Source organism: Centroberyx affinis, unplaced genomic scaffold, assembly GCF_046629955.1.
Source record: "Centroberyx affinis isolate AG114_WGS23_722 - 3 ecotype Tasmania unplaced genomic scaffold, CSIRO-AGI_Caff_v1 ptg000256l_1, whole genome shotgun sequence".
NCBI classification, from domain to species: Eukaryota; Metazoa; Chordata; class Actinopteri; order Beryciformes; family Berycidae; genus Centroberyx; species Centroberyx affinis.
In genome coordinates, this window is record NW_027278938.1 from 111,400 (window position 1) to 136,035 (window position 24,636).

The window sequence follows — 24,636 nt, forward strand, 5'->3', positions numbered from 1 at the left end:
TGTCCAACACGCCATCTCACCTCCATCCACGTGTGATCTTTTAGGAATTCAGCAGCAGCAGCGACTCCCCCCCTCCCCCGATTTTCCCTCCCGACCCTTACCTTTCCAAACGGCCCTCCTCCCCGCCCCCCCAGCCCCCGACCCTCCCCCAGAGGTCCTTTAGCGTTGCGTCCCGACGCTCCTCCTTCCCGGCGGGGGAGGGGCGGGAGGGCGGGTCAGTCCGAGGGACAGTGGTAGCTGTTGATCCACAGCAGGTCGTCCAACACGCCCCAGTGCAGGTAAAGGATGGAGCCCACCACCAGTACGTGCATGATCTGGTGGCTGTTGCACCAGTAGTCAAAGAGGCCCGGGCGGAAACGCTCCGGGATCCGCGTGATGTTGATGACCCCGCCCAGCACGGCCAGCGCGTCCATGGTGAGGAAGTGGCGTAGCGAGGTGGGGCTGCCGCCGCCCACGCCCACCCAGCGCAGCAGGAAGAAGGAGAAGCGGAACAGCGCCTGCCAGGCGAAGGACCGCAGCCGGCGCACGCTGCTCCGGGCCGTGACGGCGCAGTAAATGGCGTAGCTGGACAGCAGGATGTAGACGAGCAGCGCCACGGTGCGGGTGAAGGGGTAGCACAGCAGCGTGCTGTAGACGATGGGCAGCGCCCCTGAGGGGAGGAAACACACACAGATAAGTCAACACACACAACCTGCATACATTAGTTCCTTCTGATAAAATTAGAGGTGCACTGATAGTATCTGCACTATCGCGATCGGCAGCCATCCAGCTGCTAAGTAAGCTACGTAAGTAACGAAGCTGTCCTGATAAGGATACTTTAATGAAATGTGCACTGGTGCGATATAAAACTTTTCCAGTGGGAGGAAAAATGTCTCCTGATGTGAAAATGATGATGATGATGAAATGCTGCTATTTGTGAAGTTGATAGGCAGAGCAGCTTTTGTTTAGAAGAGGAGTCTTGGCTATGAAGGTTGAATACCTCCTTTCATTAGGCCTTTATCTGTTAACCTATCCTGAATAAACTGGTTTTCCATTATTAAGTTGTGTTTGACCAGTGTAAAAACATTAAAACCTCTATCCTCTAGCCTGTTATGTGGCCTATTTTCTATTTATTATCATCATAATATTTATTGTTTTATTTAACTGAGGATTGTTATGCAAAGGTCAGTGTATAATTTGATCAAATGAATAAATTAATGCAACTGATGGACTTGTTCCTCTAATTGTTTTATAATAGGCCAATATAGTCGGCACGAACGACTGTAAATCCAGTAGAATTGCTTAATGAGGCACTCAGTACTTGTATTTGTTCTGAAAAACTGGTATCACTGCACCTCTAAACAAAATACTTCCATGGAAAATCAATTGACCTGACAATCAAAAACAAAAAGCCAAACTCAAAGTAAACAGGCAGAAGACAAGAGAAGAAGCAGAGTGAGGAAATGGATCCAAACAGAGGAACAGTGGAGAAATCAGCCGAAGCATCAGGAAGCCTGCGTGCTCACCCAGTGTGTTGATCATACAGATTCCGCACATGTCGAGTTTGAGGAGGGTGTGGTAGACGGGCTCGCCCCCCTCGTGGTTCATGAAGAGGTGGTAGAGCACCGAGCCCAGCTGCGGCGACAGGCAGGCCAGGAAGTGGACCACGCCCAGCCACGTGACGCTGATCTGAGACCAGGGGATGTTGAGAGGCAGAAGCACCAGGAAGCAAACCAGAGGGATGCCTGGAGAGAGACCGGAAGGCATAGGGTCAGTAGGTTGGGAAGGTTAGCAGGGTAATTATTTGCCTTAGTGGCGGTAGCCCAGGACAGGTATTAAACTCAAGACTTTAGTCAAATGTGTGACTTCACATATCATGTCATGAGGTACACAAAGAAAGGAGAATACCAGTGTCGTTTACTTCTATGTCTAATTTACATTTTCCCAGTCACTTTGCAATGCACACCGTGTGTAATTAGATTTTTTAACATTTAGCCTACTTGTTTTTCTTGTTTTGTTTTTGAAATACAAAATTACAGTGTCATAACTAGCTTTAAATTAACTGCTGTCTTGTGCTAACAAAGACTGCCTAGATAAAAACACATGGATGTGACAGTAAAGTTTGTTAGGCGACGTGTTTTTTGAGGGATTATTTCCTGCAGAAGACTTCCATATCTTCCTGTGGGTGTCAGGTGATTGACACCGATATGAAAACACTCAGCTCAGCACAATGAAGTAATGCTAAAACAGAAACGCTGACAAAACCAAATTAAGGCTTCATGTTTACTGTGATGAATAATCTCGCTCAGGCAATTTTCCTGTGGAAGTTGTTTTATACAAGAATGAATGGCAGCAAATGGCTTCATCTGAAGGTGGGAAAACAAGCCCTGGTTTCTCCAACTAAACTGTCTGCAAACACCAGCAGGAATAACATAAAGGAGGGGAAGCCTAGGCCATTGATGCAAACGTAAAGGACAATTCCAGCATGATTGGAGTTTCTGCTCATTTCCTGCACTCCCTTACTGTTTTACATCACTGTAGATCATTTTCCAATGTTTTTATGACTGGAAAAGATATTTGCTATTTTTCCCTCATCTTAGTTGTTTTTCAAAGTAAATCTTCTGGAATAAACGCTGTCTAAATATTATAAGTTACTCCTGGTAAAGAAGAGGGCAGCAATTTTAAGCCATAGCTAATTGTGTAAAATCTAGCTTTATTTTCTGTTTAATTTTACAGACTGCAGCTGGCAGTCTGTAAAATTCTATCGGCTTGACTGGGTTGTGATTGACAGAAAGCGGTTCCTGACATAACTACAGAGAACATTAGCTATTGGTTGAAAGTTTTTATCTTGGAGAGGAAAGCACAGAAAACAGTGCGGCAGAAAGCAGAAGTCAGACTGGAACTTCTTTCAAAATGTAAAAGTTTATCACCTGATATTAGCGTTCTGATACAACTTTATAAAACTTTATAAAATGTGATTGTCAGCTTCTATGCCATTTGGATTTGAATGGGAGTGAATGAGGCAGAGAGGTATGGCAAAACTGATTTTAAAATATCTTTACTTGTGGCGCATGCATGTACAAACTATCACAATTAACATTAAATGTTTGGAAAATGTAAAAAATTAGCAAAAACTCAAATCACGCTGGAACTGCCCTTTAAAAAACACCGGTGTTATCCTTTAAGGGGAAGACAACAGCACCACTGAGCTCTTGTTTTAATGCAGCGGTGGGCCAAATTGCTAATGCACACAGTGTATAAGTTGCTGTATTTGGCAAAGGGGAGGTGCTTACTGCTATGTGTGCAAAATCTGGTCCTTGAAATTTGATCCTTACAGTTATCATCATCATTTATCACTCTACCACACACACATCACACCCCCTGTCCCCTCTCTTTTGCTCACTCTGCCTTTCCCAATGTCAAGTCGTTTGTCCCAGCCAGGTGATACAGCCAATGCCATCTAACACATCTATTTTAAGTGTGTTATCTCTGCTACTCCCCCCACTCCTCCCTAGCCACTTCCCCTACTCAGCAGCACTCAGGCTGTGCTGCTGGACACGCTGGATAAAGCCTCCGCTGAAGGCCCCGAGCACCAACTTCACACCGCTTCCCTTCCCCGTCCGAGAGCCGAGCTGTGGGCAGGATGTTTTTGGTTTGTATGCAAAACAAACTAGCCCACGTAACATAGCTGAAGTGTTATTACACATTTAAAAACAATGGTGCTCTGTAGACGCCTGAGCTACAAACACATCTGTGCATCTCTTTAATAGAACGCTCTAATGCCGTGGAGTGAACATAATTTCTGAGAATTTGATTAAAGCTCATGCCTTTCAGTCATCATGTCGTCTTGTGTTATATATACAGTGATGTTAAGGAGGCATTTGAGGTCACATGCTCAGTTGACGTCACTTGTTAGTTTGGCTGTAATAAAAACTTCCAGGGCAAGTTCCCTGATGGTCACTAATGCTGTTTACTCTATGTGTGTTCTGGCAGTTGGAGTGCCATGCAATGATGAACATCAGACTGAAGTAGTTGGCAGATTCTCAGAAGTCAATGAACCCATAGATAATGTGCTGTCCTCTCTACAGCTCCATGATTTGTTTTGATGTAAGGGAGAGGAGAGCGCCAAAGAATCACAGCATGCTTTTCACAGTCTACTCAAATCAATCTGAAAACGGAACAGAGGGTAAAACCAGACAGATTGCTAACAAGCCAACACATCAATCTCTCCTCTGGCTGAATAGATTAAGACATATGCTGCTGCAATTAATTTCAGTTTGCACAAACTTGTTCAAAGAATGGCATAGTGTTTAACCATGACATGTTGGGCCAGATCCTTTGTCACTTTGGGTAACCCTTCCTTTATATGGAGAAAACTTCATGTAAAACTCCACTAAGAAATCTGTCAATTTCAATGTTGCCTTGCTTATTTGGTACAGGTACACACCTGGTAAAACATTACTTAAGACCCTTTACTAATCAGTAGGATCCACTCGTCAATTCGGCACACATACAATATACCAAGCAGCACTCGTTTCAATGAAATGTCAACTTTTAAAACTGATTCACTCTACCGCCATTACTCTTTAAGGTGACATTTTATTGAAATAGGCGCTGCTTGATGTACTGGGTGTATGCCGAATTTAAGTTGGGACCCTACTGATTCTTAATATGGCTCAAGTCATGTTGTACAAGGTGTATACATTTGCCGATGAGCAACGGCACGGATGGCACTACTGTAGGGAACGGTCACTGTCAACTGCCAGTGCCTGCCACATGCACAAATCTCACCTGCTGACTACAATTTGATTCATATTTTTGTACTCACCGTGAGTGTATATGTTGCCAAGTTCATTGTGCAGGTAAAACAGGCTTCTGATACAGTCTTGCACAGAAGAGATTGGCCGGTATCCAGTTAGGACGTATTTGTTGAACTGAAGATGAGGAGGTGAATTCGCCCAGTCCAGTAGCCTGGGTCCATTTAAAAATGCCATAGCAACCACGACAGTTAAAACGACGCCGCCAAACAAGTAAAAAAGGGACTGTACACCTATATACACGTTTAACAGGATTATTGCGACTAAAACCTTATGGGATACCATTGGCGTTGGTATCTATCTGAGGTTTTTATATTGTGCTGTTAGCCACATAGTTTCCCACTAGCTAGCTCACGTCAAAATGAGTCTCTCAGCACCACTACCGTTACCCGGCGACGGTGTTTCTGCCCCGCCGTTGTTTGATTTTAATCCCCGGTGCCTGTAGTGTCATCCGCAGGGCTGGACAGAGACGCGGCCAGCCACATACATGGTGTGAGCCCGGGACGGTCATTACATTTGGCATCTAAAAAAATCTCTGAGTACCATCTAAAATCTGTCGAAGGTTGACAGACAAAATGTTCCTCGTCATGGTAAAGTTACTTCCTCGTTAGCATTCCAAAGCACAAGCACAGACTTGAACATGTCCAAGGTAAGGATGCTGTGTGTCTGTATGTGTGTCCGTGTGCCGCGCATCCATCCGAGCCCAAGTGATGCTAGCTTGCTCGGTAGCTAGTGTTAGCTTACATACTTTCTGCCTCCATCCATCCGTCACCTTGATGCAGCCTCACAGTATAGAAGAATGGTTCTCGCCTAGCGGTCAGATGTGCAATGGAGGACTAGGAGGTCATACCTTTACTTTCATGAAAGCAATCCGTTGTCACACGCTGAGGTCAGCCCTCTCCGATGCTAGCTTTCGTAACGCTATTCAAAGACAGATCCGTGATTCTGTTGCTGAGATTTTGTTACCGACCGACACAGCAGCAGATGCGGCTAGCTAGCTGAGGCAGTCGGCTACCGGTGATGTCCTGGGAGTGAGGATGAGGCTGAGATTTGAGGCGGCAGATTCCAAATACAAACAGTCCGGTCCGTAAAGTTTAGATTTAAAGTCCTCAATTTCCGAAGAACTCAATTCCTTTCCCACCATCATTTCTATCATCTGTGAAATGCGGCGTCTTTCCCGGCCTCAGGTCCCCTGCATCTTCTGTACACCACTGTCAAGCCCGCCAGAATAAAAAATGGAACTTCCGGTCAGATTTTTCAAAATAAAACTCGAATTGATGAACATGCTATATGTTACAACCAGGTTACATCGTGTTTTTCGAATAGGCTACTACAAAGTACCAACATTTTGGAGAAGAGTTACTCACCCCAGAACAAATTTTTCCCACAATTCTTTTCTTCCTCCCGCTTGTAACCAACCCTTTAGCAAATATGAAAATGAAGCATGCATTTGGTGGCAGTTACTTAGAGGGTAGAGATGCAGGTTTTATCTGAACGTTGCTGGTACAAATCCCTGGGATTTGCTGAGAAAATATGGGTGGGGTAAGTGAATACTATCCCTCACCTACAGCTGAGGTGCCCTTGAGCAAGGCACTTAACCCCAAATTGCAGTGGAGTAGCAGAAGTAGTTGGCATCTCCCAGTCCCAGGTGTGAATGTGTGTAACTGTATGAATGTAAAGCAAGACGTTGCTCATCAGGGTCATGCTTAATCAACTTTCCTTGAATAAATACAGGAAAATGATGAGGAGGGATCTGTTGCAAACACCTATGCAAATACCTCTGGTGTGTTTTTGTTTGGGTTTATTTATTTTTTCAAACTATTTTGTATATCCCAACAGTTATATTTATTTCAAGTGGGGGAAAAAAACGTTTTATTTTGAAGACAAAATCACACAACTTCCGGTCTCACCCCTGCTAATTCTGGGTAATTTGACGCAGCTCGGCTGTAGTTGGCTCAGTAGATGCCGACACAACCCGGGCTGTGGCTGCCTTCAATGACAGGCGGAAATATTGGAATTACTTCTCGAACGAAGTGGTAAATACGACCAGAGTTGGGCAGTAACTTATTACTAGTATCTACTAGTAACACAGTCAGTAACACTAACATTATGCTACTTTTCCATTAAGAAGCAATGTAACTCAATTTAGTTATCTATCAGAAATATTCATTACATTTGCTGTCACTCCTTCTACCAGTGAAGTTTATTTTCTCTAGGTAGAAGTATTCCCACTACTTTGCTTTTAACGCAAAAAGGGATGGCAGTAACATTGGACATTAATGATTATTTACACAGAAATCCACAATCAAAGAGCTGAGGAGGCTGGGGCCTATCCCAGCATGCACTGCAGGAGGCAGGGAGACACTACTATACTATGTTCCTGCAATACCGGAGGCTGCAGTTTCAGGACCGCAGTTCTAGGACCGCAGTTGTAGGACCCTAGTTTTTCGCGCGAATTGGATGACCGCAAGTACAGGAGGCTGCAGTTTCAGGACCGCAGTCTTAGGACCGCATACTTCGTCTAACGACTTAGTCTAGTTTTAAAGGTTTATTCCACCCAAATACTACTTTATGTATAACAACTTAGTTTTAAAGGTTTATTCCACCCAAATACTACTTTATGTATGACGACTTACCGTTTTAAAGGTTTATTCCACCCAAATACTACTTTCTGTCTTGCAATTCAACTTGGTTGCTAAGAGTTGCATGATTCACATTCAGTACTCACACTCTGATTGTCGTCCATCTTCTGCGGTCCTTGGCTATCCAAGTCGCTAGGTGGCGCTGGCGCGAGAAACTTAAAAAAAACTAGGGTCCTAGAACTGCGGTCCTAGAACTGCGGTCCTGAAACTGCAGCCATGTAATTGTTACCTCCGCCAAGGAGGTAATGTTTTCGGTGCCGTTTTTTTGTCTGTTTGTTTGTTTGTTAGTAGGATTACGGAAAACTACTGGCCCGATTTACATGAAACTTCGTGGAAGGGTGTAGCATGGGCTAAGGAAGAACCCATTAATTTTTGGAGCGGATCCGGATCTGGCTCACGAACAAGCAATAATAGCACGAACCTTGGCGGAGGTCTGCGCTCTCCGAGTGCCCTTCTAGTTGTTTTAAGTAATTTATTGTGGAACAAAAGCAGAACATGCACACTGACAGTGGTGGAAAGTAACTAAGTACATTTAGGTACTGTACTTAAGTACAATTTTGAGATACTTGTAGGCCTACTTTACTTGAGTATTTCCATTTGATGCTACTTAATACTTCCACTCCACTACATTTCAGAGGGAAATATTGTACTTTCTACTCCACTACATTTATTTGACAGCTTTAGTTACTTTTCAGATGGAGATTTGACACGATGAATAATATAACAAGCTTTTAAAATACAACACATTGTTAAATATTAAACCAGTGGTCTCCAACCTTTTTGGATTTTGACGTCATACAAAAAGCAGTGTGTAGTCGGGGTCACATTTCAGATGTCTGAGTTGTTAACAGCTCCACCAAATAGTGATTTTCCCTCTAAACCTCACATGGTTTCATTTCAATAAATGTTCAAATGATACAATATTTCAGCAAAAATCAAAGAGAAAAAGTCCAAAAACTGAAAACAGATTTGTGTATCAGAACTTTGTTTTTTCTTCTTTCCTTTCCCATTAATCATCTCACGACCCCTCAGATTTATCTGGTGACCCTTTGGAGGGGCCCGACCCCTAGGCTGGGAACCACTGGACTAAACTAGCAAACTGTATATAAAGTAGTTCAAACTAGCTCCACCTCCAGCAGCTACAACAGTAACATGCTGCTTACACACTGATGCTTCAGTATTAATAATCTAATGATGTCATATATACGGTAATAAAATATCAGTCAGAGGGACCAAACCACTACTAATACTTTAACTACATTTTGCTGCTAATACTTATGTACTTTTACTTAAGTAGGATTTTACATGCAGGACTTTTACTTGTAATGGAGTATTTTAAGGATCAGAGTACTTCTTGAACTACTGCACACTGAAAGACGCTCCAAACAAAGGTATTTAAGGTAAATGTGTTAATATATAAACAGGCAAGTTCAAATCTGTGCGCTCTGCTGCTTGACTTCTAAAAAAACCACAAAAACCACAAAAATTACTCTCAATATGGGGTCCACTATAGGGTTTTTTTGGTGGGGATTTTACGAAGGGCACCTGAAGGCAGCAAGTGACGTGCTGTAATCCTCTAATGGGAGAGGCTGGGTGAGGAGACTGCTGGAGGATCCGGATGAATCACACTACCTCTATCCTAATAACCCCTCTGCTGCTCGGACCTCATGGAGCTCTATATGGAATTTTAACTAACCCCAGCCCCCCCCACCCCCCCAGCCCCCTGTCACATGCTAATCAGACTTCAATACGATTTCAGAAAGACTCTAATTCCTTTTAGTCAAAGCAATTATTCCTTTTTTTCCATGTGCTTTCACACAGAGGCACAAAGAGATGAACAATAGAGCAATAAGGCTTTATGTTTATACACACACACACACAAACACCAGTGCCAATGTTGCTTTCCCATCAGCAGGATACCTATAAGGGCCTTATGTCAGATCGACCTAACATGGGCAATTGCTGAAACAGTTTATTTGTTATACTGTACATTGATATTGATATATCAATCTCAATCTCTATTTTGCAAATGCTCTTAGTGCTATAATCCATAACTTTTCATACTTTCCTGAAATTGCCAGTTCTATATATTTATATGACTCCCTTTTTACTATATTCGTACTTGTATTCTATTTTTCTTTGCTGAATCTTATTACTATTTGCTGCTGCAGCAGACTCGTTTCCCCACAGGGATCATTAAAGTTTCATCTTGTCGTATCTTACACAACTATTAGGCCACTCTGTTTTTGTAATAGTCTTTAGAAATTGATCATCAGCGTCTCCTTGTGCTCTCGCCCAGTAAGACCACAGCCCCCCACCACTTCAGAGGAATGATAGGCTTGTGGTGTGTGATACACTCAGGGCCGGATTAACCAACCATAGGGCCCCTGGGCACACATGGGCCCCCCTCCCCCTGGTATGCACCCACACACCGTAACTCATCACACTAGCCTTTTTACAAACAATACAAAAAGTAATATGAAACTCATTTTTAGCTATTACTGCTATTCCTTGTTTCTAGAGCTTGCTCATTCAATTTGAGAGTGATAAAATTCGTCCAGTCCCAAGGCAAGCCCCTTTGTTTACATTTAGATTGCAGGTTGTGACATTAATGAAGCGAGGTGACAGGTGGTGGGAATGAAGCACCAATGTTGAAATTTATTGAAAATGTTTGATTATGTCTGTACCTAGACCCCCACTGCCCCACCACTATATAATTAGTGCACAGTATGTTAGTTGGATGATATTCACTAAATGCATTGCTCATAAACATACAATCAATAGATGGCAGTTTAATATTTGTGGTTGGGGCCTGTATCAATAGAAATTGTGGTTAGGGTTAGGGTTAGGGCCCTCAATTTCAATCGAGGCTGTGGCTCGGGCCCCATAATCATTCTAAACTGTGGCCTATACGGTTAAGGACCTGAGGCAGACATTTCAATTGAAATTAGTGAAATGTTGCAAAATGCATTGAACACAGACTTTATTTTGGGGAATGTGTCCTGCATGCCCGGTCGGTAATAAAGGCATGGATACACTGTTAGCTGGAAGGCCAGGTTCACCTCGGCTTTGCTGTTGTTTGTTAGAGCTTCTCATGCAGACCACCAGCTCCACCCCTTAGTTCTAGGACTGTTCAACACCTACAGAACTGTCAAACCACGTGATTTTTCCTCTGTTCTTATGAAGACCACTGACACCCCCACCCCTACCCCCACCACCACCACCTCCTGTCCTGTCTTTCTTTTCTTTTTCTTTTTTTATGATGATCACTGACACCTCACCCACGCCCCCAGACTTCAATACAATTTCAGAAAGACTCTAATTCCTTTTAGTCAAAGCAAAGCAATTATTCCTTCTTTTTCCATGTGCTTAATTCACACAGAGACACAAAGAGATGAACAATAGAACAATAAGGCTTTCTGTTTATACACACACACACACACACACACACACACAAACACCAGTGCCAATGTTGCTTTCCCATCAGCAGGATACCTATAAGGGCCTTATGTCAGATCGACCTAACATGGGCAATTGCTGAAACATATAGTTTATTTGTTATACTGTACATTGATATTGATATATCAATCTCAATCTCTACTTTGCAAACACTCTTAGTGCTGTAATCCATAACTTTTCATACTTGCCAGTTCTATATATTTATATGACTCCCTTTTTACTATATTCGTATTTGTATTCTATTTTTCTTTGCTGAATCTTATTACTATTTGCTGCTGCAGCAGACCCGTTTCCCCACAGGGATCATTAAAGTTTCATCTTGTCATATCTTACACAACTATTAGGCCACTCTGTTTTTGTAATAGTCTTTAGAAATTGATCATCAGCATCTCCTTGTGCTCTTGCCCAGTAAGACCGCAGCCCCCCACCACTTAAGAGGAATGATAGGCTTGTGGTGTGTGATACACTCAGGGCCGGATTAACCAACCATAGGGCTCCTGGGCACACATGGGCTTGGGGATTATGTCTGTACCTAGACCCCCATTGCCCCACCACTATATAATTAGTGCACAGTATGTTAGTTGGATGATATTCACTAAATGCATTGCTCATAAACATACAAGCAATAGATGGCAGTTTAATATTTGTGTTTGGGGCCTCTATCAATAGAAATTGTGTTTAGAGTTAGGGTTAGGGCCCTCAATTTCAATCGAGGCTGTGGCTCGGGCCCCATAATCATTCTAAACTGTGGCCTATACGGTTAAGGACCTGAGGCAGACATTTCAATTGAAATTAGTGAAATGTTGCAAAATGCATTGAACACGGACTTTATTACAATTACAATTTCACATTTGGCAGACGCTTTTATCCAAAGCGACTTACACATGAGATTTTCATACAACACAAGCAAGGTTCTAGTTAGGAGAGAACAACGAGAGTAAGTGCTATAAAGCTAAGTTCTGGTCCAACAGGACATAGGTGCTACGAGGCAGTGCTACAAGGCAGTGCTATGAGGCAATGCATAGAGTGCATAGAAGCAATTTTTTTTTTTTTTTTTTTTTTTTGTTTTGTTTGGTTACCCGGGCCATTAGGTGAGAAGGTATTCGCTAAAGAGCTGGGTCTTTAGCCTTTTCTTAAGGATTGAGAGGGACTCTGCGGGTCGAATGGAGTTTGGTAACTCGTTCCACCACCTGGGAACCACAGAAGAGAAGAGTCTAGCTAGAGACTTGGGGCCTTGCTGTGGTGGCAGCATCAGGCGCCGCTCCTTGGCAGAGCGTAGTGAGCGGGAGGGAGCATAGACCTGAATGAGGGAGTTCAGGTAGGTCGGAGACGTTTTGGTTATTGTTTTGTAGGCGAGCATCAAGGACTTGAACTTGATGCGGGCAGCAACTGGGAGCCAGTGGAGGGATATGAATAGCGGAGTGACATGTGCTCTTTTGGGCTGGTTGAAGACCAGACGCGCCGCCGCGTTCTGGATCATCTGCAGAGGTTTGAGCGTACATGCCGGGAGCCCTGCCAGTAAGGAGTTGCAGTAGTCAAGGCGTGATATTACAAGAGCCTGTACCAGGAGTTGTGCTGCATGCTCAGACAGGTAGGGTCTGATCTTCCTGATATTGTACAGAGCAAATCGGCATGACCGAGCAACAGAAGCCACATGCTCCTTGAAGGTTAGTTGGTCATCAGTCATGACACCCAAGTTTCTGGCAGACTTTGTGGGCATGAGCTGAGTTGATTCGAGCTGGATACTGATCTGTTGTTGTACAGAGGGACTGGCTGGGATGACAAGGAGCTCAGTCTTTGACAAGTTAAGCTGAAGGTGGTGTTCCTTCATCCAAGCCGAGATATCGGCGAGGCATGCCGATATCCGCGCCGAGACTGTGGGGTCATCTGGCGGGAACAATAGGAGGAGCTGGGTATCGTCAGCATATGAATGGTACGAGAAGCCATGTGAGCGGATCACTGCACCCAGTGAGGTGGTGTATATTGAAAAGAGAAGGGGTCCAAGCACTGACCCTTGAGGTACCCCTGTGGACAAGCAGTGGGATTTAGACACTTCCCCTCTCCAAGACACTCTGAAGGATCTCCCTGAGAGGTAGGACTCAAACCAGTAGAGGGCAGATCCTGAGAAGCCAAGCTCAGTGAGTGTGGAGAGGAGGATTTGGTGGTTAACCGTGTCAAAGGCGGCCGATAGGTCAAGTAGCAGTAGGACAGAGGACTGACCAGCAGCTCTAGCTGATCGTAGTATTTCCACTACAGACAAGAGCGCAGTCTCGGTAGAGTGTCCGCGTTTGAAGCCAGACTGGTTAGGATCATACAGGCGGTTCTCAGAAAGGAATTCAGAGACTTGATTAAAGACCGCACGCTCAAGTGTTTTGGAAAGGAAGGTGAGTAGTGAAACCGGCCTGTAATTATCAACCTGAGATGGGCTGAGTGTAGGTTTCTTTAGCAGCGGGCTAACCCGCGCTTGCTTAAAAGCAGTGGGGAACATACCCGTTGTAAGTGAGGAGTTGATGATGTGCGTGACTGCAGGGATAAGTGTGGGTGAGATGGCCTGCAGGAGGTTGGAGGGTATGGGGTCCAACGGACAGGTAGTGGGACGAGAGTCAAGCAGAAGTTTGGAGACTTGCTCCTCAGTGAGATGGGAAAAAGACAGGAGTGAGGTCCTGTTAGCTGGTGGCAGCATACTGAGTTCAGTATGGTGGGGATGTAGGTCATCCCCACCATACTGCATGCAGGGCATGCAGGTCAGGCTCAGAGAACTGATTACTGATGGTAGAAACCTTATCAGTAAAGGAGGATGCAAAGAGGTCAGCCGTGAGCAAACTTGAGGGTGGAGGTGGTGGAGGTTTGAGGAGTGAATTAAAAGCTGAAAATAATTTCCGAGCGTCCTTGGCACTGCTTTTCTCCTGGTAGTAAGTGGTCTTGGCACTTTTTAGATGGGAGGAGAATGCCGATAAGAGAGTTTGATAGTCAGTGAGGTCAGTGGGATCACTGGATTTGCGCCATTTTCTCTCAGCTGCTCTGAGCCCTGCCCGTTGCTCTCTGATGACACCAATGAGCCATGGGCTAGTGGGGGTTTTACGAGCAGGTTTGGATGAGAGTGGGCAGAGATTGTCTAGAGAGACGGCTAGTGAGAAGCAGAGTGTGTCAGTAGCCTCATTGACATGGAGTGAGGAGAACTCTTTATGAGGGGGCATGGTAGCCGAGACCTCATCGGAGAGCCGAGCCGGTGTGAGGGACCGGAGGTTCCGTCTGAAGGAGACCGTTTGCGGCGGAACGTGAGGATGTTCCGGCAAGGAAACCATGAATTGAACAAAGAAGTGGTCTGACAGATATAAGGGGGTGACAGTCAGATTTGCCGTGGAACAGTTTCGAGTCACAATTAGATCAAGTGTATTGCCCGCTTTGTGTGTGGGAGCGGTGGAGACCAGTTTGAGGTCAAATGAGGACAGTAGTGAAAGGAAGTCAGCCGCTTGGGGTTTGTCAAGATAGATATTCATGTCCCCCATGACAATCAGTGGGGTGCCATCTTCAGGAATGGCTGACTTTATTTTGGGGAATGTGTCCTGCATGCCCGGTCGGTAATAAAGGCATGGATACACTGTTAGCTGGAAGGCCAGGTTCACCTCGGCTTTGCTGTTGTTTGTTAGAGCTTCTCATGCAGACCACCAGCTCCACCCCTTAGTTCTAGGACTGTTCAACACCTACAGAACTGTCAAACCACATGATTTTTCCGCTGTTCTTATGAAAACCACTGACACCCCCACCCCCCACCTCCTGTCCTGTCTTTCTTGTCTTTTTCTTTTTTTATGATGACCACTGACATCTCACCCACGCCCCCAGACTTCAATACGATTTCAGAAAGACTCTAATTCCTTTTAGTCAAAGCAATTATTCATTTTTTTTCCATGTGCTTAATTCACACAGAGACACAAAGAGATGAACAATAGAACAATAAGGCTTTCTGTTTATACACACACACACACTGAGCTGAACTTTATGCAAATTAGCAGCGACGCACTGAAGCAGCAACCAATTGCAGATCGGGATTTGATTTTCTTCCCGCTGTAAACGTCTCCCTATGAACTGAAGTTCCTAGCAAATATTTGTTCCATACTGACAATGGAGGAGAAACTTATTGTTGCGGTCTCCAGTTTCCCGGAGCTGTATGACCCGTCCTTGTTTGTTTATCGAGACATAAACAAGAAAAATGATGCATAGAAGAAGGTGTCAGAGATAGTAGGGATTTCTGGTAAGCGTGATTAGGCCTACTGTACAGTGTAGAAGTAGTAAAATTTAATTTACTGTGCTACTAGCTTAAATACAAACGCCAGAAGCATGTGGTAGTATTATTTTATACAGGGGAATCAAAAAGGGCACACATCTTTTTATAATGAATAAATTAGTTGTAATAAATAAATAAATAAATGTCAGTTGATTAATATAAAATATATTAAACTAATTAATATATAGTTTCATTTTACTTAATGATGCAAATCATATTGATTGAGATATATATATTTATTTTGTTGAGCTATTAACATTCCTACAGAGAAAGGGAGAGAGGACGAGAGAGAGGTGTTGATTTTTTTTTTTCTGTTGTGGAGTTGATGACTGTAGGAAGAGATGGAAGAGTTTGAGGGACACGTACAGGAGGGAGAGAAAGAAAGAGAAGGAGAAGAGTAGGAGCGGTGCAGGAGCGTCTCAAACCTGGCCATGGCGGTACAGCCAAATAATGAGGTCCCACCATAGCACAGAAACAGCACTTATCAAAGTTGTGAATGATCTGCATATAAACACAGACTCCAATAAACTATCTGTTCTTGTGCTTCTGGATCTCAGTGCCGCTTTCGACACTGTTGACCATGACATTTTACTACAGAGGTTAGAAAAATGGGTCGGCCTATCCGGCCCGGTTCTAAACTGGTTCAGATCCTACCTACAGGATAGGCAGTTCTTTGTGTCCATTGGTGACTTTGCCTCGGAAAGAGTGAGTATTATGTGTGGAGTACCCCAAGGTTCGATTCTTGGACCACTACTGTTTAATCTCTATATGCTCCCACTCGCACATGTCATACAGAAACACAAAATAAACTACCATAATTATGCAGATGATTCACAACTGTACATATCCCTGTCCCACGAGGACCTAGATCCCATACATTCCCTAACTCAGTGTATTGATGATATTAATCTATGGATGTCACAGAACTTTTTACAACTGAACAAAGACAAAACAGAAATACTCATCTTTGGTGCAAAGGCTCAGAGACAGAAAATTGCAGCTCATCTCAGTTCTCTGTCTCTGGAGAGCAAAAGTGAAGCTAGAAATCTGGGTGTAATCATAGACGGCGATCTAAATTTTAAGAGCCATATCAATCAACTCACAAGATCAGCCTTCTACCATCTAAAAAACATTTCAAAACTGAGGGGCTTTCTATCAAAATCAGACTCTGAGAAATTAATTCATGCATTTATAACAAGTAGACTAGACTACTGTAATGGTCTTTTCACCGGCCTCCCAAAATCAGCTGTGCGGCGACTACAGTTAATTCAAAATGCAGCTGCACGCGTTCTCACCGGAACTAAAAAGTCTGAACACATTACGCCGGTTCTTAGATCCCTGCATTGGCTCCCTGTCAAAACTAGAATCGATTTTAAAATTCTACTACTTGTTTACAAAGCTCTAAATGGCCTTGCACCTCAGTATATAACAGACATGCTAATTAGATACAAACCAGCAAGAACTCTCAGGTCCACAGGCAGCGGTCTTTTAACCGTCCCTCGTACTAACTCCAAAGCAGGGGATGCTGCCTTTTGTATTTATGCCCCAAGTAGATGGAACGCCCTGCCTGAGGACCTGAGAGAGGCCCCCACACTGAACACCTTTAAAACCAGGTTAAAAACCTTTCTTTTCACAACAATCTATGGCTAAGTTCTTAATGTGTATGTGTGTGTGTGTGTGTGTGTGTGTGTGTGTGTGTGTGTGTGTGTGTGAGTCTGTGTGTGTGTGTTTTGTATATTTTGACATTGGCATATTCTGCACTGATTCTTGTGTAACTGCACTAACACTTGTTGATGCATATTGCATATGCATACTGTATTGTCTTTTTATGTAAAGCACATTGTGTTGCCCTGTGTATGAAATGTGCTGTATAAATAAATTTGACTTGACTTGACTTGACTTAATAGTAAATTGGTAATAATAATAATGATGATAAACTATTTGTGGTGTGAACTATATTATTTGTGACCCAGAGAGTATGAGAACAAACAACACAACAAATGGAAAATGCCTTTTAGTTTAATGTGGGTGGCTCTTAAAATAGCCTTTTTGTGCCCGGCCTCATGCCATGGGTTGCCAAGGTACTGCACCCTCAGCTGAGAAGTAGGAAGCATAGGTCTCCCTCACGCGGATTGCCTCCTGTGCTGCATTGTTGCTCCCCACTCTTCAGATGTCCTGGAGTACTGACATCTCCCCCTCTGACACAGCCACTGGTTCCCTCCTGGTCCTCGTGCTTCTCCTGAGGTAATTGTGAAGGACACAGGTAGCCTCCACACATGCCTCCACATTTGCAGGCCTGATACCAATAACGCGTCGGTACATGCTGGAAGAAAGAATACCAAAGGTATTCTCAACTATCAGCCTTGCACGGGACAGCCTGTAGTTCAACACCCTGTTCCTAGGAGAGAGGTTGACAAGGCCTCATGAGGTCTCTGCGGAGGGGAAAGGCCTCGTCTCCCACGAAAACATGGGGTTGGGGTCCCAGGTATACTGCTCCTGGAAGCAGGGTGTCTTCAGGGATGCTGAGAGTGCCATCTCTGAGGGCCTGACCAAAGGTGGAATTTGCCAGGGTCCCTCCATCACTGGTCCTGCCATAAGCGCCGACATCCAAGCAATATTTTGCATCTACAACTACCAAAAGGACTACAGAGAAAGTCCCCTTGTAGTTGTAGGAGAGTGACCCAGAATTATCAGGAGCCTGGATCACCACATGCTTCCCATCAATGGATCCCAAACAGTTTGGGAAGTTCCAGCGCTGGGAGAAGTCAGCTGCAATGGCCCTCCAGTCCTCAGTGGTTGGGACAGGCATGAACTCCTCTACCAGGCAATCCCATATTGCCCTGGCTACCTCCGTCACAATACCAGACACTGTGGAATGCCCCACATGGTAGTTGTATGCTATGGTGCGAAAGGAATCCCCAGTTGCAAGGTATCTGTTGAATCAAAAAAGTTTGGGGTTGAAGGAGGATTCATTTAAATGTAAAGTTATTACTGTTCATAATTTACATCAATAAGGCACATATTGTGTGTGTGTGTGTCTAGTCAACACTCACCGCAGACAGATAGCAAGTCGTTCAGCGGGACTATCGCTCGCCTGTAGTTGGTGTCCATCCTCTGAATCCTTGGTGCAACCTTGGTCAGCAGATCATCAAACCGACTTTTGTCAAGTCTGAAATAACGCTGAAACCAAGTGTCGTCCAAACGCAGCTCCTGCACCAACCGGTGAAATTCGCCGTGGAGCCGCCTATTTTACAAAACCGTGTGGACCCATTTGGACCTACGGCGCCGGCGTTTCATCCGCAAATAAACAGCTCCAAGACACAGCAGGCTCACCAAGTGCGATCCATGATGAAAGAGGACAACTGATGATGTGCATGATATATATAGGCCTACACACCCTTTTCCTTATATTTTTTATTTATTTATTTATTTTTTTAACATCCAACCTATAGGCATAGAAGGCCATGTAGCCTGTTTTCCCTAAAATTTAACAGCTGGTCAAACATATAGTTTCATAGGCTATACCCAATTAGGATAATATAGGCCATCTATGAATATATCATCAATATATATCAATTAATATTATTTCTGTACACAATGCACATGCACACAATAGGCTAAAGTAAAACAGCATTTTTTAATGAGTGTTTTTTGGAAATACAGACTAGGTACATTTTGCAGGAAAACGTAGAAGTTTGTTTATTTGATCATGCTTGTCACAGTTCACGGCAGGCCTGCCGAATAGCTCTACTACAAACTTCATATATTGGCCACAACCGAACTTGATGTTTGCAGCGCTGCTTGTATGCCCCGCCCCCCTAGTGACGACTGCTGAGGGCTGGCAGCGAGCAGCCAGCGACCAGAGCGCCCAGCGGCGCTCATGACGCTTTTGGTGTGAACGCAGTTAGTTCTAGGACTGTTCATATGGAGGTATTATTGGAGCAAAACATCTGAGCACCTCTGTGACTTCTTTTAAGTCACAGAGAAAAATGCTTTAAGAGTTGCAAACTTGTAGAATTATTTTCTCTCCCACAAACACAACACAACAGTTACACCTTCTCAAATTCTTCATTTACAGGTGCACAAATCCTATTCTACGAATCACAAATTAAGAAACTCATACCCTCACATTTTTGCTACAGTTGCTGCAGTATGGTGCAAAACACATTCACACACCCGTATCAAATAATGTGAAGTCATGGACAAAATTTGCACATCCGCAAATCAGTATGTGAATTCATGCAATGAGAGTTGCACACCTGTAGAATATTTTCTCACAAACAATTTTTTTCTTGGATATTTTTCTAGCACAAACACAAGTCAATAACTACAACTGCTTGAATCTGCCGCTACAAATCTCAAATGCTGTTTTTTCGCTCACAAACGACAAGTTCCGCACGCTCTGACTTTTGCACCACATATCTCAGTGAAATGTGGATGTGCAAATTTTGTCCATGACTTCACATTATTTGATACGGGTGTGTGAATGTGTTTTGCACCATATTCACTGCAGCAACTGTAGCAAAAATGTGAGGGTATGAGTTTCTTAATTTGTGATTCGTAGAATAGGATTTGTGCACCTGTAAATGAAGAATTTGAGAAGGTGTAACTGTTGTGTTGTGTTTGTGGGAGAGAAAATAATTCTACAAGTTTGCAACTCTTAAAGCATTTTTCTCTGGGACTTCAAATTTACTGATACACATGTGTGAGTATTTTCTACAACTACAAATTCCACTGTCACAGGTGCTCAGATGTTTTGCTCCAAAAATACCTCCATATGTTCAACACCTACAGAACTGTCAAACCACATGTTTTTTCCTCTGTTCTTATGAAGACCACTGACACCCCCCCATCCCCCCCCCCCCCCGGCCTGTTTTTATTTTTATTTTTTTTATGTTGGTCTGGTATAAAACAAAGGACTGGCACTCATCCAGTCAGTTTCGCACATGCAGCATGAGTAGGCAAGATAAAGGTCAGTACCCTGATTTGCTTTTATGCAAATATATTTCACTAGGTTTGAATGTTTCTACTTTGATAACATGTAACCTAATGAATTTAATATGGTGTGTTCTTGAGTTATTTAGCATGTGGGAGAAACATACCATTTGATCTGGTAACTTTATTTGACCAGAGATTACATTTGTTTATAGACTAAACAACTAATCAATTAATCAAGAAAATAATCGACAGATTAATCGACAATGAAAATAATCGTTAGTTGCAGCCCTACCGCGAATACAGCGGGGTTGTTAAGCTAGCTAGGCAACGAACCCAGCATTCTAACATTAGCCCAATCTCTCCAAAGGGAAATTAATTAAAATTGTGGCTAGCGATCTCAAATATTGTCAGGATTTACACAGAATGAAACGGATATTACATAGAACAAGATACAACCATAAGATCACGTTAGAACCACATCTAAAAAATTGTATAAACGTTTATCAGGGAGTTTCTCTCGACGCAGCCTACCTCTTGGTCAGTTGAGAAAAGTTATGACCTACATGCGCGTGCACGCGGGTACGCACGCGGGGTACGCAAAACCCCAAATGTCAGCTATGTCGCTACGCTGGCCCCAAATGACACACAGGTAGGAGATGCAGACCCAAGAGAACAAAAATAATGAACGGGAATGATTTGGTGAAATTAATAACTTATGTTTTTAACCTGTTACATGATTAACAAACATACAATTTGATCTGGTAACTTTATTTGACCAGAGATTACATTTGTTCACCTGATCACTTCAATTTTTAAAAGCGCATTTCTTTTTCAGGATAAACCAGCAGTTTGCATCCATCGCCCAACTTCACAGCAACATGTTTCTGTTGAACCTCTGCCTCAGTGCCGGCCTCCTGCTGTCCCTCCCTCACTGCAGTTATCAGTCCTGTACAGCAGGGACAGCCAACCAGTGCAAAGACGCAGAATTCGCCCCGGGGACCAACTTGGCGGGGAAGGCTTCGACATCACCAAAATGAAACGTAAAGGAGCCTATGTGATCGACATGAACGTGTGGAAGCACAAGGACAAGACCTGCAGGCTGTGTGCCAACCCGTACCTGGAGGGCAGGAAGCAGAAGCTGCCCTTGTCAGTAGTGGACTGGAGACCGAAGCAGGCGTGCAGCATGAAAGTGTCCAGCAAACTGCATAGATCCAGCGAGTCTCTGGTCAGTTCCAGCAGCTCTGCGGTGGACAACAACTGGCAGGTCAATCTAGATGTCAATGTGGCGAATAAAGGCGGGTCGCTGATGCTGGCTGGCACTCAGTCGAAACTGGCCGAATACTCCATGGAGAAAACCAAGAATGACAAGTTCAGTTTCACGAGCCACAGCATGTCCTGCGAGTACTACAGGTAAGATCATGGTTGTTCCAAAACACATGGGGCCTCGAATAAAACGCATCTCTTCACACTCTGAATGAAACATTATTAGCAATGTATATATTTGATATATAATTGTTTATCTTTCTTTTCTGCCTTGCTTCTCTCTTGAAACAGCTACAGAGTGTCCAGCAGTCCCAAGTTGCACAGAGAATTCCGCGCAGCAGTGAAGAACCTCCCCAAAACTTACAGCCCTGAGAACAAACAACGATATTACAAGCTGATTGACAACTTTGGCACCCATTATATCACTAAGGTGAGCCACAATAGGAATCTAGAAATTCACACATCAGGAGACTTAGAGAAAGTGACACATTGGCTTTCACAGCAGGTGTTTAAATTGTTTCCTCCATCGTTCCAGGTGAAGCTGGGAGGAAGTGTCCAGTCTGTGACCAGCATCAGGCAGTGCCAGGCCAGCCTGCAGGGCTTAAGCGTGGAGGAGGTGCAGATGTGCCTGGATGTGGAGGCGTCTGCCAGCATTGGTGAGAACAACATGAAGACCGAGTCCAAACACTGCCAGAAGGACATGGACAAGACAGAGAGCAAGTCCAGCTTCTCCAGCACCTTCAGCGACAGGCAAGGAACATTTTCTGCAGAATATTTGTTGTTTGTCTCTCTTCTGTCACACACTTTCATCAAGTTCTTCCCTCTAAATGTCTATTACTGTTAATGCTAGAAAGACCAAACTGTGGTCAACTGAGGGCTGTTTTGAATCTTTGAGTTGAAATATCTCAGATTTCAAAATGTCCCTCCATGACTTTTCCTAGAACAAACCAATGTTGTAAGACTTTCAAAATCATACAAGGATATAGTAGTTATAAGTATATTTGCCCCATTCAGTTGACAGCTTATTTTCCTTCTCTTAGATCCCCCAAACCCATTTTCCTTTTTAGCGTTGATGCATGTTCTGGCTCTACACCCCTTCACAAAATCATCCTGCCTTCTCTCTCTGCAGGTTCACAGAAATAAAGGGCGGCCAAACCACAGAGCCGGAGCTTCTCTTCTCCGCTGACAAAGATCCATCGGCCTACAAGGAATGGCTGAACTCCCTACCGCAGAATCCAGACATCGTCTCATATTCCCTGGACTCCCTTCACGAGTTGCTGCCCGTTAACACCCCAGTCCGGAAGAACCTGCGCTCGGCCGTCAGCCACTACATCCTGGAGAAAGCCCTGCTGAGGAACTGCAGCGAGCCGTGCCAGGCCGGCATCAAGAGTGACCGGAACAATCCGTGCCTCTGCAGCTGCCACAACGACCCCGCTGTGGGCCAAGACTGCTGCCCGGTACGCAAGGGCATGGCCCGGGTCATCATCACCGTACAGCGAGGGGCCGATCTGTGGGGCGACCACAGCACCGCCACCGACGGCTACGTGAAGGTGTTCTTCAACGGGCAGATGGTCAGACGCTCTCCTGTCATTTGGAACAACAACCACCCCCACTGGGCCATGACCGTCGACCTGGGCACCCAGGATCTGTCAACAGGGAGCAAAGTGAGATTTGAAGTGTGGGATGAGGACAGCAAGTGGGATGATGACCTTTTGGGAGAATGTGAGCGAGGCCTGACTGCAGGAGTGAAGCAGGACCTGTGCAACCTTCAGCACGGCCGGCTGTACTACAAATGGGAGGTGACATGTGCTCCGAGTCTGAGCGGACCTACGTGTGCCGACTATAAAGCTTCTCCTATGAGTCAACATCTGCAGAAGCTGTATGTGTCCCGTCATGCCCACCCCGTCCCGAAGGCCTTCCTGATCAAGATGGGTGTGTTTGTGGATGAATCTCGCTCACAGAGCAACCAGAGTCTTTCTGCCAAGAGTCAGCAGTGTGCTGGGGTGTGATAACAACTATCCACAGCCACACTGATGCTCGTACTGAACGTAGAAAATATTAGGGACACTTAACTCTTTTCATGAAGTACAGTGATGAGGTGAATCCAGACAAAAGCCATTATCCCTTATTGATTTCCCTTATTAAATATAAACCAATCACAAGGGAGGGAGATGTAGATAAAGAGATGCAGATGAGTTAGAGAAGGGTTTTTAAATTTTGAGACAGTTGAGATGTGGATTGTGCAAAAGGGGCTTCAACTCAATATCAGGAAGATGTCCCTAATAGTTTGTACATTCACTGTTTATTTCAGTTAAATCTACATTCAACTATTTGTAGATTTAACACAATCACAGTTTGTCTGTATACCGAAAGAATGAGAGTAAAATGAGATTTGTGTACCGCAGTAGAGTCTTTCTAATGTAAGCTCTCAGAAATGGAGCTCATCAACATGAACAAAACATAGCTGAAATATGTTGACATAAAGGGCCAAAACATGTTCAAAATATGAATGAAAGCAGCAGTGTACATCTTCTAAAAAGGACTGTACAGTCTGAACTGGTTTTGGAATAATTTGGAAAAATTGCCTCTATCAACAAGATAATTTCATAAATCTTATATAACTGCATATTTACTGCAATAGGACATCTTAAAGTTACTGCAGTTGTTGAAATGTTGAGTTGAAACAAAAACATTTGTTTTGTAAATCAGTGTTCTATTTAATTGCTTATTCTTTGCAACTTTTGCTTACAAATCATTTTCATTTGTAGATTCCAGATAAATATAGTTGCAGATTTATGGTATTGTACAATTGTGTTTTAATATTTTACTCTTTTTATATATTTTATATATGTGTTTTATGCCTAGAAGCATTTTCCTCATGGGTTTTTGACTTGATATTGTTTATGCCAAATAAAAAGTAGAGTATCTGATCTGTAAGGAGAATATTATGTTTCAGCTCATTACTTTTAGTTTTGATTTGTCAATGCGAGTGTTTAATTTATCTTCAGCGGCGTTGCCCTACATGAGAGAGGAAGTGGTAAAACTTCCTGTGTACGGATGAGGCTTTCATGACGTTACTAAAGAGAACAATGTGTGAAGGTAAACATTATACGCAACGTTTTGACTCAGAAACTTTATTTGACAGATAATTTATTTGCTTCAAACTGTTTATTACCATTTTAATATTTATTTTTAAACATAGACACAATTTTCTTGCACTTCTTGCATATCTATTTTACATTCATCATTCATT

General features: G+C 43.7%; 1 protein-coding gene and 1 pseudogene across 1 annotated transcript; one reads left to right on the forward strand and one right to left on the reverse strand.

The window, feature by feature from the left end:
* Positions 1-215: 215 nt before the first annotated feature.
* paqr4a (progestin and adipoQ receptor family member IVa) lies at positions 216-5,492 on the reverse strand. The gene is made up of 3 exons (XM_071545802.1): positions 4,808-5,492; positions 1,506-1,724; positions 216-649 (listed from the first exon to the last, which is right to left on the reverse strand). The coding sequence occupies exons 1-3, from the start codon at positions 5,079-5,081 to the stop codon at positions 216-218; spliced, it is 927 nt and encodes a 308-aa protein (XP_071401903.1). The 5' UTR covers positions 5,082-5,492.
* Positions 5,493-20,133: 14,641 nt separating this feature from the next.
* On the forward strand, positions 20,134-24,386 carry LOC139666525 (perforin-1-like; annotated as a pseudogene).
* Positions 24,387-24,636: the final 250 nt, after the last annotated feature.